At 43.0% G+C, this 17,841-nt stretch overlaps 1 protein-coding gene across 2 annotated transcripts in view; it reads right to left on the bottom strand.

Moving 5' to 3' along the window:
- The window catches only part of WIPF3 (WAS/WASL interacting protein family member 3), an 82,773-nt gene that overhangs the window by 11,644 nt on the left and 53,288 nt on the right, over nt 1-17,841 (bottom strand). For both annotated transcript variants that reach the window (XM_029589202.1, XM_029589203.1), the window contains exons 3-6: nt 9,865-9,997; nt 9,121-9,261; nt 5,055-5,784; nt 1,014-1,169 (exon numbers count right to left, since the gene is read on the bottom strand). In XM_029589202.1, the coding sequence (XP_029445062.1) occupies nt 5,225-5,784; nt 9,121-9,261; nt 9,865-9,997 (834 nt within the window). In that variant the 3' untranslated portion in view covers nt 1,014-1,169; nt 5,055-5,224. The remainder of the gene's footprint in view (nt 1-1,013; nt 1,170-5,054; nt 5,785-9,120; nt 9,262-9,864; nt 9,998-17,841) is intronic.

Genomic DNA, 17,841 nt, shown 5'->3' with positions numbered 1-17,841 from the left:
ATGGCAACGGAATAACACACGTATGCGTAAGTATAAAGACTGCATGCAATGGATAAAAAGCTAAACAGATTGGTCCCAGTGGTTTATTGGAGGTGGATGTGTGCAGAAGAACCTGACGTGAGAATGGCTGGGTCTCTAAGTCCTACCTGCAACTGCTCACCACGTTTACTTGAAGAGCAGCAACTCCTAAATGTGCACCATGGCCAAGCAGAGAGCAGCTGGGTCACCAAATAAAGTGTAAGCCGAGTGTAAAGAGAACTCCATCTCATCAGAACATAGAACTATAAAACCCAACTATTCTGCTATCAAAATGCAAGAGAGGGTCTCATTACTAATGGCATCGGAGATGTTTTTTTCATGCACATGAAGTCAGGATGCCCCCATTGTGGGACAGGGAATTCCATTTTGAGAGGCAGTAAGATCATTTTGGAGTTTTTCAATTTACAGTAGGATCTGAAACATCTAAAGTGGGATGCATAAGATGGAAAGATAAGTTGGAAAGAAAAAGCACAAGACATTTCCTTTAGCAAAAGTAAAAGGAGCCAAAAAAGAAGCTGTTCTTTTATGAAGATACTGCAGCTTTTCTTCTTCGTTATAAAGCACTTGGGTCTTCTGGCATCAGGTGTCAAACAAGAGGAGACCCAATCAGAGCTGCTTCTCCTTTCAAGAGTGCCAGGGAACGCATGGTATTAATTAGGAATGGTCCCCGTTTTGTATATTTTCTAGGCTAGGCCCTGTAAGTTTAGTTTTATTGGCTTTGCGGCACCTCCATGCCTAGACATCATCAGGTACTAATTAATGCCAGGCTCTGACATCTGGGAATCCATAGTGTTGCTTCCCCTTAGCAAACCACAATTAAAAGTGCACTGGAAATTGCTGGAGCAATTTTAAGTGGTGAGATATGTGTAGATTTATCAATCAAGCGAAGCTATGTGCATGCACAGTTATTCTGCATCTGTCAACATCTAAGTGTGTTCAACGGTCTTATGATGTACGTTTCTAGAGGATCTTACCCATGAGCTCACTGGTTACGTTTCCGAGCAACAGATGTGGAGAATATGAAGGAGCCCAGTCTGAGACTTGGTGGGGCTGATACCTGCCAGACACCTCTGTGACCAATGACCGTGCCGGCGGGATGGGGGGTGGATTTAACTTCCCTCTGGTGGTCACTGAAATGGAAGCAGGCAGTAGGTGACATGCACAAGCAATACCACAAGTCTAGAAACTTTTATGATGGCCATGAAAAGACCTGAACTGCTGCGGTTGAACAAACTTACATGTTTTTCAGAAGAAAAAGGGGACACATTTTCAAATTTGGTAGCTACTTCTATGTTCTCAGTATTATTTTATTTCTTAAAATGAACCAGGCCTAGTGCAAACTTCCGTAGATATGCAGACATGATCAGTATATTACATTAGCAAAAAGGAGCACTCCTACATCTAGGTAAGCACTAGAACACAGGAGGCCATCCAGTAGCAGGAAAATCATCATCTTCCTGCCTGCTGGCCACAACGGGATCATTTGTGTTGCCAGGGTGAATCTGGGAAGGGATGTGTCCTTTTCACTAAGCTTCTAGCATGCCAATCCCATTGTGCCAGCTCAGTACACTAGGGGCCGGATTTTAAAAATGTCACGTGCGCCGGGCCTATTTTATAAAGGCCCAGCGACGCGCGTAAAGCCCCGGGACGCGTCTAAGTCCTGGGGCGGGGCCAGAGGCCTCCGGCACAGCAGCCATTTGTCACTGTATTGGAGGATTGCATGCCGGCAGGCGCAAAAGGTAAGAGAGGTCGGGGGGGGGGGGGGGGAAGGTTAGAATAGGGGAAGGCCGCAGGCATCGAGGCACACAAGGTGCACTAGTGTGCACCCCCTTGTGTGCACGTTATAAAATTGGGCGTACATGTGTGCTCGCCGGGTAGCGCGCATATGTCTGAAAATTTACCCCTAGGAGTTTAATATAGCCCCAGCCCAGAATTAAATTTAACACACTCGAAGCAGTTTGAAATTTAACTTCCGGTACCGTGAGCTTATTATATAGCATGATAATGGCTAATAAAGTCATGGAATGGAGAAGCAGCCTAGTGGTTAGAGCAGCAGGATGAGAACCAGGTAACCCAGGGTTCAAATTCTCATGGCACTCCTTGTGACCTTGGCAAAGTCATTTTAGCCTCCATTGCCTCAGGTACAAATTTAGATTGTGTGCCCTCTGGGACAGGAAACTACCTACAGTACCCCAAATGTAATTTGTTTTGAAGTGCCAAACAGCAGAATATAAATCAAATAAATACATAAATAACTAATTGTAACTTGCCTTGAGCTACCATGAAAAGGTGTGAGCCAAATATAAACATTTAGCATGTGCTGGCATGCTCTAACACAATGGAAACAGTGCCATATTTAGCACGATAGCTTGAGTTTGGCACATAGGCCCCCTGAAGAAAGGTTTTGAGCATGGTGAGGTAGTGTATAGGAAACTCCCTCAGTCTACCTTAGAGGACTGGGCCCAGCTATCCCACCTGGTCCCCGTTAAGACAGAGAGCCACAGGGAATCTTGGGTAAAGGGTGGAGCCCTTCCCCAGAGGATAAGACCTCAAAGCCCTAGAAGGATTAGGCAGGCCCCAGGGAGCTGATGGCGTCCCAGCATATTCCAAGAACTGTTATGTCTTAAATTTGGTAGAGAAGCAACAACAGGAGGATGCCAAAGAGCGTCTTTTTCAAACTTTAATCAAGGAGACGTAAAGGATCAAATAAAATTGCCCGACTCTGGCCGAGTTTCGCCACCTGTGGTGGCTGCCTCAGGGGCTACAAACAAACATATAAAGTGTTTAATAACATAAGAACATAAATAATTAAAACCACACAAACTTGTAAAAATAAAATCATCAGAAAACATAAAAACCAATACATGAATACATAAATATGTAATGACAATGGAACAAGTAAAAATAAATAAAATGAGACAATAAAAACAACTAAAATAACAGCATCAGAAGAAGGTACCTTGATAATCAAAGAACAGTGTTCAGGTGATGGTCAGGATAAAATCAACACCGTGTAAAGAGCACAAAGAAAGAAAAAATGAATAAAAGAATAAGAATAATGAAAAAATGAAAAAAACAACAATATTTTGTTTAGAGTATAGGAAAAAGATGGCTTTACTTGATGCAGGTAAAATTTTTTATCCATTTGAAATAAACACACAAATATGCTGTTAGAAAGAAGGGGTGATCTACGTTTTAATAGATACTGATATATGCTTTTTAACGTATAGCTGACCTGTATTTATTTTACATAGATGAATGTACATTGTTGATTTTATCCGGACCATCACCTGAACACTGTTCTTTGATTATCAAGGTACCTTCTTCTGATGCTGTTATTTTAGTTGTTGTTTTTATTGTCTCATTTTATTTATTTTTACTTGTTCCATTGTCATTACATATTTATGTATTCATGTATTGGTTTTTATGTTTTCTGATGATTTTATTTTTACAAGTTTGTGTGGTTTTAATTATTTATGTTCTTATGTTATTAAACACTTTATATGTTTGTTTGTAGCCCCTGAGGCAGCCACCACAGGTGGCGAAACTCGGCCAGAGTTGGGCAATTTTATTTGATCCTTTACGTCTCCTTGATTAAAGTTTGAAAAAGACGCTCTTTGGCATCCTCCTGTTGTTGCTTCCCTACGGTATCACTGGATCGCCTACCCTGCTGTTTTTTAAGTTTGGTAGAGACAGTTTAAAGAGAGTGCACTTGAAAGAGTGTGCGTTGCCCGAGGTTATGGTGAACTGGGAAACTGATAAGCATGAGGGTAACCTGCACAGTGCAGCAGATACTGGCACAAGCATAAGCTGGGTGGTCCTTTTCTGTCGTCATTTCTATGCTCTATGAACTACCCTGCAGTAGTTGATTTCTGTTTGCACTACCTGTTCTGGAATACCTGAAGTAAAGGGCTGCTGCCAGTTTGTTCTTCCACTGTAAATAAAAAGTGCACTTTAGCCACAGCCAGAGTCTACTTGTGGCTTCCTCTGGCTGTTACCAAGCCACTCACCGCTCGAGCTACCACAAGCACATGGAAGAATGACTTCATTTGTGGAATTTAATATTTTCAAGGCTATGTGAAATCTGATTCACATGACCATGAACCACTTATGGACTCATCTCTTCATACAAATACAAGCTCTTTAAAAAGAAACCACATGCTAGAAGACTTTTTTTTTTTTTTTTTTACATATGTCATTTAGTTTTACATATACTTAGAGATGTGCATTCGTTTATTAAGAATTAGGCAATTTCAACGAAATTGCCTAATTCGTTGTGGTTCGGGGGGGGGACCTAAACCACGAAACGGATTTTCCCCGAGCTTCGGGGAAAATTCGTTTTTTGGGTTAGTGCGGGGGGAGGGGCACATTTATTAAAAAACAAACAAAAAAACCCACCCCAACCCTTAAATTTTACTTTCTTACACCCCCCCCCCCCAACATCCCGATCCCTCCCCAAGACTTACTAAAAGTCCCTGGTGGTCCAGCGGGGTCCCGCGAGCGACCTTTCCCGCCATGATGTCGGGCCTGCTAGGACTCAAAATGGCGCCGATAGCCTTGCCCTTTCGATGTCACAGGAGCTACCGGTGCCATTGGTTAGCCCCTGTCACATGGTAGGAGTAGAGTGTCCTGGACGGCCAGCATAGGTTTGCTGGTAGTAGGTGGGGGAGGAGGGGCTGTGATCACACAGGGCCAAGACGGTACAAGCCGCAGAGTGCTGTCCGCGAAAACGAGTTTTCCCACGAAGCGCCCGAACTGAAACCCGAACCGAGCCAGAAAAACGAAGCTCATCTCTTCTGCACCCCACTGTAGATTAACCACTCAAACACTGAAACTTGTTGCGCTGCAGAGACCTGTACCTGCTTATTCATTAGTTAAAATACTTAGAACCTCTGTCTCATGGAGAATAGCTGGCGCAGTCCCCAGGCAGTTAATGGTCATGCACAAATTTTCCCTTTCTTCTCATACTACATGCAAATAAATGTAAAACAACTTAAACACAGACTGTATCCCACCTGCAGCTTTGGTTTGCATCCTCTTCAGTGTGGCTGATGCTGCTGTTTGAGAGACAGGCGGCGTGGGTGGTAAGGGCATCAATTGTATGCTGGGTTTGGAAGGCTGGAATGGGTACAGAGGAGACTTAGGAGGGAGAGCCGGTGGGACATGATTTCCATGTAAATTATTGCTAACAGCTGGAGGAGGTGGAGGCTGCAGGAAGGACTTGCGGACAGAAAATGGTGGAGGGGGTGGAGGTGGTGGTGAGGGAGGGGGGGTCCCTGGAAGTGGGCTGCGGGAAGGAAGTGCTGGAAAACTCTGTCACCCTGTTGGGAAGTCCACAAGGTGGTGCGGGACGGGGAGGAGGTGGTGGAAGTGCAGGGGCCTCGTGAAACTTTAAGGCTCTGTCGCTCTGCGATGCGGGAGGCGGAAGTGGTGGAGGCAGCGGATAGAGGGGGACCTGGGAAGTCATTTTTGTAGACCTGTCCACAAAAGGGGGGAGAGGCAGAGCGTCCTGGACGGCCAGCAGAGGTTTGCTGGTAGTAGGCGGGGGAGGAGGGGGAGGAGTCACACAGGACCAAGGCGGTACAGGCCGCAGAGTGCTGCTGGGTGCTTCTGAAGGAGCCGCCGATCGAGAAGGATTTGCTGAATTAACGCTGTTGCTTCCTGCTTTAGCATTACTGAGTAATGGGTCAGGAAACCTTGGGCCAGTTGCTCGGATTCCACTAGACTGGAGGGCTGGTTTATTGACTGGAAAAAAAAAAAAAAAAAGTTAATTTAGACCAGTGGAAGCAAAGTAAAAAGTAGGTATATACAAAGAACATTCAGTGGCCTTACTAAAGTGCAGCTCCAGTCTTACACAAATGATGATATAGGCTAGTGCAATCTATCCATCCCCTCTGGATGTGTAATGAGTGACAGATGCCAGCAGAGGGAGAGGCAGAGTCCCCTAGGGTAGAGAGGACTTGTTCCCCCTGAAGAGATCAAGGGAGGAAGTCAGAGCTTGATCTCTCCTGGAGAAAGGGAGCCCCATGTATTTAGCCCACAGGAAAAAAAAAAAAGCCAGAAGTAGTTTTCTCTTTTTGCTAGGAATGAGGAAAGCCTTGCCTTTCAGAGTGAAAAGACATAGCGTAATCCACCTTTTGTGGAAGAAAAAGTCATGCGAGATGAGGTACTCGTGACACTGCAGGGCTGCAATCCTAGTGCTGCCTCTTAAAGAGCCGGAGAATTATTGGCTGGTACAGAGCATATGCTGACAATCTACCGCTCCTGCTAATTCTAGACAGAGGGAGGTGTGCTTGTGTGCAATGCCCTGAAGTTATTATTTGGTTGTAATGTAAGGACTAATGCTGTGAGCACTTTGGGTTGTTTGGTTCAGTGAGACGGGAGGATTTCTTTTGCTGTTGGCTACTGCAGTTTGGAGAGGCTCTTCAGTCCAAGCAGGAACAATAACTTTCCTGCCATCTTATGCTAATACCAGGAACACAGTAGGGCAATTGAGCTGCGACATTGTCAACTGCAGTGCATGGACTTGCAAAAAGACATGGCAGCTATGCATGCTAGCATGTTTTTCTAATTTCAAGAAAATTCAATTGCATGAATCTGTTTCGTTTATGTATACGTTTTTGCACAAATTAACCAAATGTATTTATTCCGTTAGCAAATTGAATGATGCCATCTGCAACTTCATTACTGATGCTAGATTAGTGACTGCACTCTTGAACATACCCAATCTGACCTTTAACATGCTACAGAATCAGTTGTAGAGAAATACATTTTATATATTGCAAGGTTAGAATAGCATTCTGAAGGGAGCAGAGTATCTGGGAAGAGTAAAACATTGACAAAGGCCAATACTAGAGAGAGAAATGAAATATTTTGCCTGAGGGAAGGCTTCAAATGCAGGAACATGAAGTTATAGACAGAAGTTGGGGATGAGTCCAGATGTTGCCTCAACAAGCAAGGCAAGTTGCATATGAGAAGGCAGCCTGTTTTAATACCTGTATGGGAACAAAGCATCCGGCCTAGACTGCTCCAGCCAGAGGGGTATAATCACTCAGTGGGATGCGAAGTGGCGGGAGGTTGTGTTGGAAGAAAAGGAGGATCTACCATTTTTTTTTTATTTAAACGGTTTTTATTGGCAACCAGTATCAAACACCACATCACATGATACACATCCAGTAACCTCTTTAGGATAACACATTTTCCCTCTTCCCCTGACAGAAGTGCAGACTCCTTTGTGTACGCATTCTCTCACAAATTTCAACGAGTAAGAATGAATTTGTTTTGGGAATGACACTGGGTGTAGGGTCTTATTTGAGCTGAGCTATGGCTATGAATGTGATAGTATTGTCATTCATCAGAGGCTCCTGGAGAAACATTCTTGTTAACATGGATAATGTTAAATCTTTGTCCCAAGGCAGCTCAGCGCTGTTCCATTCCATGAAATCAAACACATCTCCGCTGCCTTAATTCAATGAGAGAGTTTTACCATACGCTAACATTTAAAAGGTAAATTATTAACAGCGTGCTTCTAAGTGATGGTGATGGATTAGTCAGAAATGGAGCCAGGCTACTTCAAAGGGATCAAGTCTTATTTTTGTAGCAGGTAAGCCACTCTTGTCCTACAGAGGGCGTTGACAGCAAAACAATGTACTAAACAGCAAACTGAAAGGAAATGTGAAGGATAAACACCTTTAGAATTGATTCTGGACTGAGGAGGCCAGAGAACGCACACAATCAATATGAGCCACTGCCAAACTATTTATTATAACGTAGCTGGAGATGCAGAAATGGTTTTGCTCAGGCTATCCTGCACAATGGTCACATTATACAAAACAACGAGCACTCTCATATAGAACATAAGACTCATATAGATTCTTTTTCTCTCTTTAGGGTAGAGTATGTTACAGCTATTTTCACACACTGATTTATCTGAACCACAAGTGGGGTTGGGCCATTAGTGACAAACGGGTTATCAGCTCCAAAGTAACACTAAGAGCTGAAATTTAAAAGGCCAAAATCTGTCCTTCTGTTTTAGTTAAGATCATAAGGAACTGGTTTACACTAGCAGTTTATTAAAATTAGAAACTTGCTGACTTTGTGCTCAGCACAGTCCAGAGCTGGTGAGATCTCTTTATCATCATCTCCGGATATCGGATTCGATAGAGCCGGAATGTACTGCTTAAGCAATGCCAGGCATTCACTGCACGTAATAGCGCAGTCACTGCATTTTCAAAAAGAGTCAAGAGCGTGGGATATCCAGCGCTTCACACTCTGCTCGTGCTCCGAAGATAGGACACTGATCTGACAGGACTGCACCTCCGTAACAAGCAGCACGTAACGCAGCTTTGCCACGTGGCTCCAGGAGCTCAGGAACAGGCCAAAATGTTCCCGGTTTGGCCCCATCTGGTTTAGCCCCTGCTTCTCTTCAAGACAGTGCTACTCCTAGGTGCCAGCTCTGAAGGTGCTTGAGTGGAGCACACTCCTTCACTGACTCAAAGGAGGCTTAAGTTGTGTGGAGTTTACCACCATTTTGAAACATTGGCTCCTATGACAGAACTACAAGTCCATAGATGGAGAAAAAACCCCAAGACTGGCCCAGCCTGACCTGCGTGACATGGAGCAATATGATAAACTTATTGCTGTGGAGAGAGGCCAAGGGCAAGCTGATGCTTTCCCCCTTACCCTTAAAATTCTAATATAAAATTCAAAAATGACTTACATAGTGCACTACCACATCTTTGTTTTGTGTGTATGAAAACCAATGTCACCTCTGTGATTGTGTTCTAAAGCTGGACTGTCACACTAACTACCCAACAGGAAGCATTTTGAATTTTCTTTGGTTTGACCCAGCAGCTTCCTTCTGCCCGTTTGGGCCTTCATTTGCAACTGCCTGTGGTTCCTCCCCCCCCATTTTCTTTATGAACACAACTTCTTTCCCTTCATCTAGCCCAGCCATTATGGAGATAGTCACGGATCATGGCCCCCTCTCCACAGAGTCTTGCCTCTCCATTGTGCATTTTGACTTTTTAGTCAACGTGAGCAGCACGTGTATCGTAACAAGCATACATCAACCTTGCTTACCTGCATTCTCTCTTTGACCTGTGGGTCTCAGGACTGGAAAACCACCGGCAAATAAACCCCCCAAAGACTGGGTGGCAGCATTTCTGACATTTCCAGCACCACTTCCACCTCCACCACCATCTCTTACAGGTCCTTTGGAACCTTTGACAAAAGGTTTAAAAACGCATGTTTATTTCTCTGCTCTCACACAATAAAGGGGAGCCAAAACCAAAACCATGAACAGTTTAGGGGAAACCAAACCCAAGGGCACAATGAAATAAAACAACGAGCTCAAGGCATATCTGAAGGGCTTTTATGCAGGGAGCCTGTGGCGTGCTCTAATGACCAGACAATGAAAAGGCAGATCGGAGACGCGCACCGTTGTTTGGATTATGAGCCTAGACTCAGCCAACCCAATGATTTCATTCTCTTCTGAAATGAAAAGGAAAGGCTGATTTTGAATCACCCTGAACATACTGATTTGAAAATAGGTGGTTCAGCATGAATGCTGCCACGTTGGTCACACAGCAACAATACAAAGCGCTCTCCAGAAAGCCAACGTTCCGACTTTCAATCTGGCCTTGGTTAATTGCCTACACTGAAAAAGGCACAATATCAAGACACGAGGACAGCCTCATACCCACACCTATGGCCATAGAACAAACACAAGGTCTCTCACATACAATCTCTTATACATCTATACACACACAGCACGCTTTAAATCTATGGTGCGTTCCAACGAGCCTCGCACACAGATGCACTAACCTTCAATCTGCGGAGCACTTCGATCTTTGATCTGAGTTACTTTTTTCAAGCGAGCTCCTTTCTGGATATCAGCCAACAGTGCATTCCGGCCTTTTTGCTCCTCATACTTTACTTCAGGGGGATCGGCACTGGCCTGTTTAAGAGATATCTATATATTAAACACGGAGGCAGGTTCATGCATGTATTTCAACTAAATGTCCTTACCGAGATTTCTGTTAAATCAAGACCAGAACTGTGCACAATATCCAAGGTGCGGTTGCTCCATGACGCGATACAGAGGCATTATATTTTCTGTTTTATCCTCCATTCCTTGTCAGATCACACTTTGCTGAGGATTGCAAGGTAATGTCCATAAGGGCTTCAAAGTCCTTTTCCGAGTAATGACTCCCAATACAGAACCCAGCATCGTGGACCTTTAGTTGGGATTATTTTTCCCTATGTGCAGCACTTATCTACATTAAATTTCATCTGCTATTCAGTAGCCCAGTCTCCTAGTCTCACAAGGTCCTTCTGCAGTTCCTCGCAATCTGCTACCATTTTAAAAATTTGAATAATCTTGTATCATCTGCAAATTTGATCACCTTACTCATTGTTCTCTTTTCTAGGGCATTTATGAATATGTTAAACAGCACAGGACCCAGTATTGATTCCTATGCTACTCCAGTGATGACATTTCTCCATTTAGAAAACTAAACATTAAGTTCTACCCTATGTTTCCGGCCTTTAAACCAGTTACCAGTTCACAATAGAATACTGCCTTCTATCCTATGACTTTGATAAGACCTCCTTCTTGATACAACCATGTTGACTCTTCTCCATTAAACCAGGTCTTTCTATATGGCCAGTGATTTTGTTTTTAAGAATGGCTTCTATCATTTTGCCCAGCATCAACATCAGGCCCACCAATCTATAGTTTCTTGGATCACCCCTGAAAGCCTTTAAAAAAATTGGCATCACATTGGCCACCTTCTAGTGTTCAGGAATCATGGCTGGCTTTAAATGAAAGGTTACAAGATTACTAGCAACAGGTTAGCAATTTCATGTTTTAGTTTTTTTCTTTTGAACTCTGGGATGGATGCCATCTGGTCCTGGCAATTTGTTACTTGTTAGTTTGTCAAATCTCATCTATTACATCTTGCACTGTCACTGATATGTTTTAGTTGCTCAGAATCTTCACCATTAAAGAATGCTACAGCTGTGGATATATTCTAACATCCTCCTCCGTAAAGACCGAGGCAAAGAATTTGTTCAGTTTTTCTATTTCATTGTCCTCCCTAAGCATGCCTTTTGCCCCTTAGTCATCTAGCAGCCTAACTGACTCCCTGACAGGCTTTTTCACTTTGAATTTACTTGAAAAGGTTTTACTATTAGTTTTTGCCTCATTGGCAAGCTTTTTCTCAAAGTCTGTCTTGGCCTGTCTATTGCTTTACATCTAAATTGCCAGTGCTTATGCTCTTGCCTCATTTCATCATTTGAGTCCGTTTTCCATTTTTTTATTTAGACATTTTATATACTGGCATCCCATGTAAAGATCACAACAGTTTACAAAATAACATTCAAAGCTCTAAATCAGCAGGTAATGACAGGTTACAGGGTTAGTATTCACCAACAGGCAATAACATTATCAAAAGAATGATCCATTACATATTAACTAAAGATCTGAACAAGAGATGTGAAGTATAGAAAATAAATTAAAATAACAAATTTCACATCTTGGTCAGTGCATGGAGCTTTTTACAATCTGGTTAAAATTTATTCCTAATTTATCAAGTAGCATCTCTTGTCCTTTTGTTATAGTTGATCTCTACATTCTGATGTTTTAAGTTAGGTTGTATGCATTTTTGAAAGGCTGTGTTTTTAACTCAACTTTTAAATCTCTTTCTATCTGGATGCCCTTTTAGTTTTAACTGCCTTGTTTACTTCACCATTAAATCACACTGGCACCCATTTCATCTTCCTTCAGCCTTTTATAGTGCATAGAACACATTTTATCTGGGCTTCCAAAATATTTTTAAACAAATGTCCACAACACATACAAACCTAACCCTTGTAACCCTTGTAACCTTTTTAGTTTTTATCTAATTTCCTCATTCTATCAGTCTCTTTTTTTTTTAAGTTATGTACCATTATAGCAGTTTTAATTAATGTCCTCCCCTCCAGTGATTATGTCAAATTTGATTGCATATTGCTTAGTGGCCCCAACCACATACCTTGTACCAGGTTGTGTGTTTCACTGAGGGCTAGACCTAAAAGTAGCTGCCCTTCTGATCTATTCTAAGGCTAGCTGCTCTATGAAGCAGTCATTTATGGCATCTAGAAACTTGACCTCACTAGCATGTCCTGATGAGACACTGACCCAGTCAATAAAGGAAGATTTCAAATACCCTAGTATTATTAGGATGCCAAATTTATTTGCCTTTTAAATTTCAACTAGCATGTCACAGTCTGTTTCTTCATTTTGGCCATGTGACCGGTACTTTGCACTCACTGCTATACTCTTACCCATCACTTATGGAATTTCTATCCACAAGGATTACACCCTGCATTTTATTTCCTGCAGGATTTTTTTTTTTTTAATCATGCTTGACTGTCATCTTTTACATATAGTGCCACCCCTTTACCAATATTAACTGTCCTATCACAACAATATAATTTATACTCTGGTATCACATTGTCCCATAGGTTATCTTCTTTCCATCATGTTCTGAAATGCTTATATTATCTATATCCTCTCTCACCAAGCCTATTGTTCAGACATCTGGCATTCACATACAGATATTTTAATGCATGTTTATTTGCACTTTCATTCACAACCTGCTTGTTAGGAGATGGTATAGGCAGTTTACAGACATTCACATCTGGGTGCTTTTTATCTATGTTTATCTGGGCTACTTCAGCCTTGAACACAACTTCCCTATTTTGCAAACATCTTTGGAAGATGCACAAAAATGCATGGATGTAACTGTCTGCTTTCCCCCCCATGGTCTAGTTTAAAAGCTGCTCTATCTCCTTTTTAACTGTTAGCACCAACAGCCTGGTTCCACCCTGGTTAAGATGGAGCCCATCCCCACACAGGGAAAGGATGTAGGGGAAAGACTAGCAGGAGTCTTCATTCTGGTATATGCTGTGTAGCAGGTCTAGGGTTGTCAACTGTCTTCATTTCTGCTTGTCAAGTTGATGCAATCCTGGTTCTAAACCCACTGCACATCGCTTTTTAGTCCTGCTCACCCTTAGACAAATCAGAATTAGAAGTCCATGCATGCAATGAAGCAAAACAGAGCTGGATCAATCTAATCAGGAAAAATGGAGCCAGCTGACAATCCTCAGCAGGACCTGGGAGCAGCTTTAGTGGTGGGATGTAATGAAGAACCTGTATTTCGACAAGGTCCAGGTCAGCTTGCAGAGACTGCAAGCAGAACACACCTGCTAACGTGCCACAGAGATATTCAGTGAACTGTGCCCCTCTCTTGGTCTTCTCTCTCTTGTGCCCTTCAGTCTTCTCTTCACCTCCTCTTTCATATCAGTTGCTGCCTCCTCTTCCAGAGTTCCTACTGGTTTGGACTGCCTCCTCGTTTTGGTCCTTTATGGAGTTAGGCTGCTGACTGCCACCTCTTCTAGCACGATGCAGGGCCTGCTCTCAGAACAAAGTGCTAGGGTCTGAGAGAAGTCCATGAGCGGTGCGGCAAGCAGGAAGCTACCTGGGTAACTAGTTGGTATGTTCAGCAGGACTTACTTGGATAACTTTAAGACTGCAATTTACCCGAACAGACTTACACGTGTGACCCCTTTTTTGGAGGATTGTTGCTCCTAACGGCACATAACTAGTTTATTTCTTCAGGGGCTGCTCCGGCTAGCAAATCCATCCCATGCTCAACTCTCAATCCCTGGGGGGGGGGGGGGGGGGGGGGGAGCTCTTGCTTATGGCCCAGATGATGAGAAAAGGTTGTCAGTGTGTGTGTAGTCATTTGGTGCTTCCCATGAGGAGAGAGGCTGTAAGAACGCAGACAGGACCAGGTCTGGATGTTAAAATAAAAGTTTACCAATTAATACTCATAAATTAGAGTCCATTAACCAGAAGTGTGAATTTACATCTGTCTAATGGTACAGGTAAAATTCTGGGTAGGTAGGTGTCCTTTTACCAGATCTCTGGGTAGAGCCCATGGTGAATTTATGGCACAAACTCTCCCAGCGGCTGTGCGGGAATCCTAGTGGAGATGTCCCCAGCTTTACTGAAGAATCCTACATTTGAACGTCTTCTCAGGCTCCCAGCCTGTCCTGGTCCTGTAGCTGTAGAGATCTGGAAGGGGTCTCCTGCTCTTATTCTTCCTTCTTTAAAGATCATTTCATCCTTATTCTCTGATCTTTCTGGGGAATGTCTCTTGAGGAAAAGTTAGTGGGACCAGGCAAGTTCTCCACTCTGAAATCCCAGTGGGGAAAGGCAGGTCCAAAACCTCCCCACTCTTCTTAAATCCAAAAAATACCTTCAAGCTTAAACTGGATATCGCTTCTGCCTTTACTGTCTCTCGCAGAGGATCCATCTCTGGTGCTTGCCCACCGAGGATTTAGAGTGGGCTCACAGGTCTTTGGTCCCCTGGTGAGAGCCCTTTTGCCGCTAAAGTATATCAGGCGTAAAAGCCTACCTCTCTGTAAATTATAAGGACGACCCTCAGGCAGGGGAGTGTCACTTCTGAAATAAACTCCTTTGGGTGAAGCTGAGAGGCCTCACCAGAGTGTGGAAAAAAATACATCTTTACTCCTTGACTGCTTCCTCAAACTGAACCCCGCGGTGTATTAAGTTGGCTGGGCTAAAAAGTCTTCAGGCATCCAATCCAGGTGGGACGGACTGAGGGGTATGGCTGGCTCTTTACAACGTGTGTTCTGAGACAGAGACAGTGATATCTGATGGCCAGACTGGGAGAGTCTGCCACACACGCTTTAAATGTATAAAGAGAGTTGAATATCAGTGCTACCTGAAAAAATTTAGGCCATGTCCCCAGAACACTTCCTGCCCTGCCTTTTATCTGACTAAATTTATCTTTCAATATTGATTTCAGAATGTTGTATTGGTAATCGGAAACATGTTCAGATGCATTTCAAATCCTTCTTATAACAGAGAGCTATCTGGTCACCTTAAGTTACAATCGCATATAAAAGGAAATCAGCCAAAAGAATTCAATACAATGTTCGTGCCAATCGTCTAGACCTTCTTCACTCAACTTAAATAGACATACATTTATATATCTATGTATAACCACATCAGCAAGCCTGTCTAATTGCCTTCTTTTGCTCAAAAAGCCATCTGGACGACTCTATCATTTGCGGTATCAATCCAAATTTTTATATATTTCTGTTTTTGCAATTAAAATATATATATTGCTTCACAGAAACATAGCTTTCAAAAAAATGACCGTGACTCTACAACAGCTGATGTTTAAACTGCTTCCTCAGGAGCCACAAAGTTATTTAAAAAATATTCGTCCATGTCATCAGCAATGTTCTTTATCCAGGACTCCATATCTCAATCGTCTTCACCAAAGGAACCTTAAGTTACAGGAATACAGGCCTACACAACACAAACAATTTCAGAAACTGGAATTTCCTCCCTGTATCCCTTCCTAGGCCTCACAAACAGTGCCCATAGGGATGTGTTAGTAACCTGTTCAAACAAAAGGGGCTTGATATTCAGTGCCACTTAGCCAGCTAAATGGTAGCATTTCAATATTCAGCCACATTTGGCGGCCACTATTTAGCCTGATAACTATTTATCCAGGTACGTGGTGGGTGGGATAGGAGTGTAACCAGGAGGAGCTACTTATTCAGCTAAATTAGCTGGACAAGTGGCGACATCTGGCTAGCTCAGCCCAGATAAATAAGTTACATCTGCTATTGAACAGGTCTAAAGTTAGCCATATAAACTTATCCTGCTAACTTAAAGTTATCTGAATATATTCAACAGCGCTGAATATCTTAAGGTAGCCAGATATGTTTACCCAACTAACTTTCCTAGCCGGCTGTCTTGTGAATATGGTCCTCATGGAACTTTGTTGCAGTACAGGCAACAGAGCACTAATGTAGTAGGTAAAAATTCTGCAGCACTGAAGTGGTTAAGGTTAAACAGTACATTGCAGTCTTCTGCTTTTTAAAACATTCAAGGTTACACAAATCTGAGCAATACTTATCAGGCAATTTTATTTCATAGTGTTTTCTTTTTATAGGCTGTAAGACTGATACTGTTTGTCATCACAACTGAGTAGTTAGGAAAGTTTACACTTAGTTACTTGGCTTTGCTTAAATGCCTGAAATCCTCTCTCTGCAGATAAAATACTGTAGGTCACAAGTATGCCGCTAAGCAGGAAAAGTGTGCCCCTCTGTTCTTGCATTCCACCCCGGCTGTTAATAGAAAACGTACATCCGAGGAAAATCCCTTGAGAGGTCTCATACAAAAAAAAAACCACAGAATGTGTCGGCAGATAAGGAGAATAAGGCCCCTCCAATCTGCTCGTTCTCCTTTCCTATTGCAATAAGGCAGATCATACTTAATCTCCAAATTTACCTTCATTTCCTTGCAAGCAAGAGGCCCAAAGTAATAAGGAGCGGATTAAAACCGTGCGCTGCAGCTCAGCGCACACCTCTCTTAACATGCAGGTTAAAAAAAAAGTTTAACTCCTGATGCAGCAAGTTAATGGTACACAAATGCATCCGGAGTTAACGAGCGCTGACTGGAAAATCTGCGCACAGACCTGAAGTAAAACGAGCACACAGCACAGGCTCAATGCACAATTTTAACTTGGGTGAGCGTGGAAGGGTCTTAGACATGATTTATGCACAGAAAACATGCTGTATGCGCGCAAAGCATATTTTGTTTGGCGCATAAATCCTGATTACAGGTTCCAGCACCAGCACTCCAGTTTCTTCCCGTATATTTATTTAACACTAGCACTGGAAATTTTACTCCATCTCGGACTAGACTTAAGTTGCCAGCCCTACAAGCGCTCTTCTCTACATGAGGGGATAATAGTTATTGCCTTCATTAGCATGGAATTTCCCTATAAGGGCGATGAATAGAACCCACATTGTGCACAAAATTTCATGCTGCAGACATTTACATGTTACATTTATCAGGAGTAACATTTGTACACAAAATAAGTGCACACAATTGTGGGTAATACTGTACGTTCTGCTAAACATGCCTTATTATAGCGGGCCTAGAGGCCTGCTTCAAGTAGGTTAACTAGGTGGCTGCTTAGAGTGCCAATCTAGTGCTTTCACCAGCTCTCTTCAAATGTGGAAGCCACAGTACGGACTTTTCTGGTGGCAGGACTGCTGCCGTTGAGCCACCTTCTTCTCGTCCATTGGGCTGGAAGAGGATGTGTGTCTTCATTCCGCAAAAGAAGAGGCCCAATCTATGGTTGGAGACATAGGCTCTGCAGGGCTGGAAAAAAAGAACGCAAGAGTCCTCAGTGGAGCAGCTTTGGCTGGGCCCACATGACTTGGAGGACTCAGAGGAACGGCAGCAGGGGCTAAGCAGCCTAAGAAAGAAGCCGAAGCAGCAGAGGCTCGCCGCATAGCTAAAGAAAGAACAGCGTATGCCACATAAATGGGAGAAAGTGCAGGCCTCCTGTTGCTGCAGAAACACAAGGCAGTGGCTGCTGCTGCCTAGATTATCTGGGGAGAGAGAGAGTGCATACATGTGTGGGGGGTAGTGAGAGAATGTGTGTGGGCGAGAGAGGAGAATGTTTGTGCGCCCTTATCCCACCTCCCCCAACTAATCCACAACAATCTCAGGGTGAGTGGAAATCAAAAGTTCCCAGGTACGGTGAGAGAATTATTTTTATCCTTATTATTTTTATTTATTGGATGTTATTTGATAATGCCTGCTGTTTTGAAATATTTTGTTGATGTTCAGGAAATTGTTTTAAAAATTTGTACATGGAATTTAATTATTGGATGTTATTCGATTCATGTGCTGCTTTTGAA

The sequence above is a fragment of the Rhinatrema bivittatum genome, chromosome 2 (assembly GCF_901001135.1).
Source record: "Rhinatrema bivittatum chromosome 2, aRhiBiv1.1, whole genome shotgun sequence".
Taxonomy (NCBI): domain Eukaryota; kingdom Metazoa; phylum Chordata; class Amphibia; order Gymnophiona; family Rhinatrematidae; genus Rhinatrema; species Rhinatrema bivittatum.
Note: the sequence above shows the minus strand (reverse complement) of the source record. Positions and strands in the feature narration are given on the sequence as shown.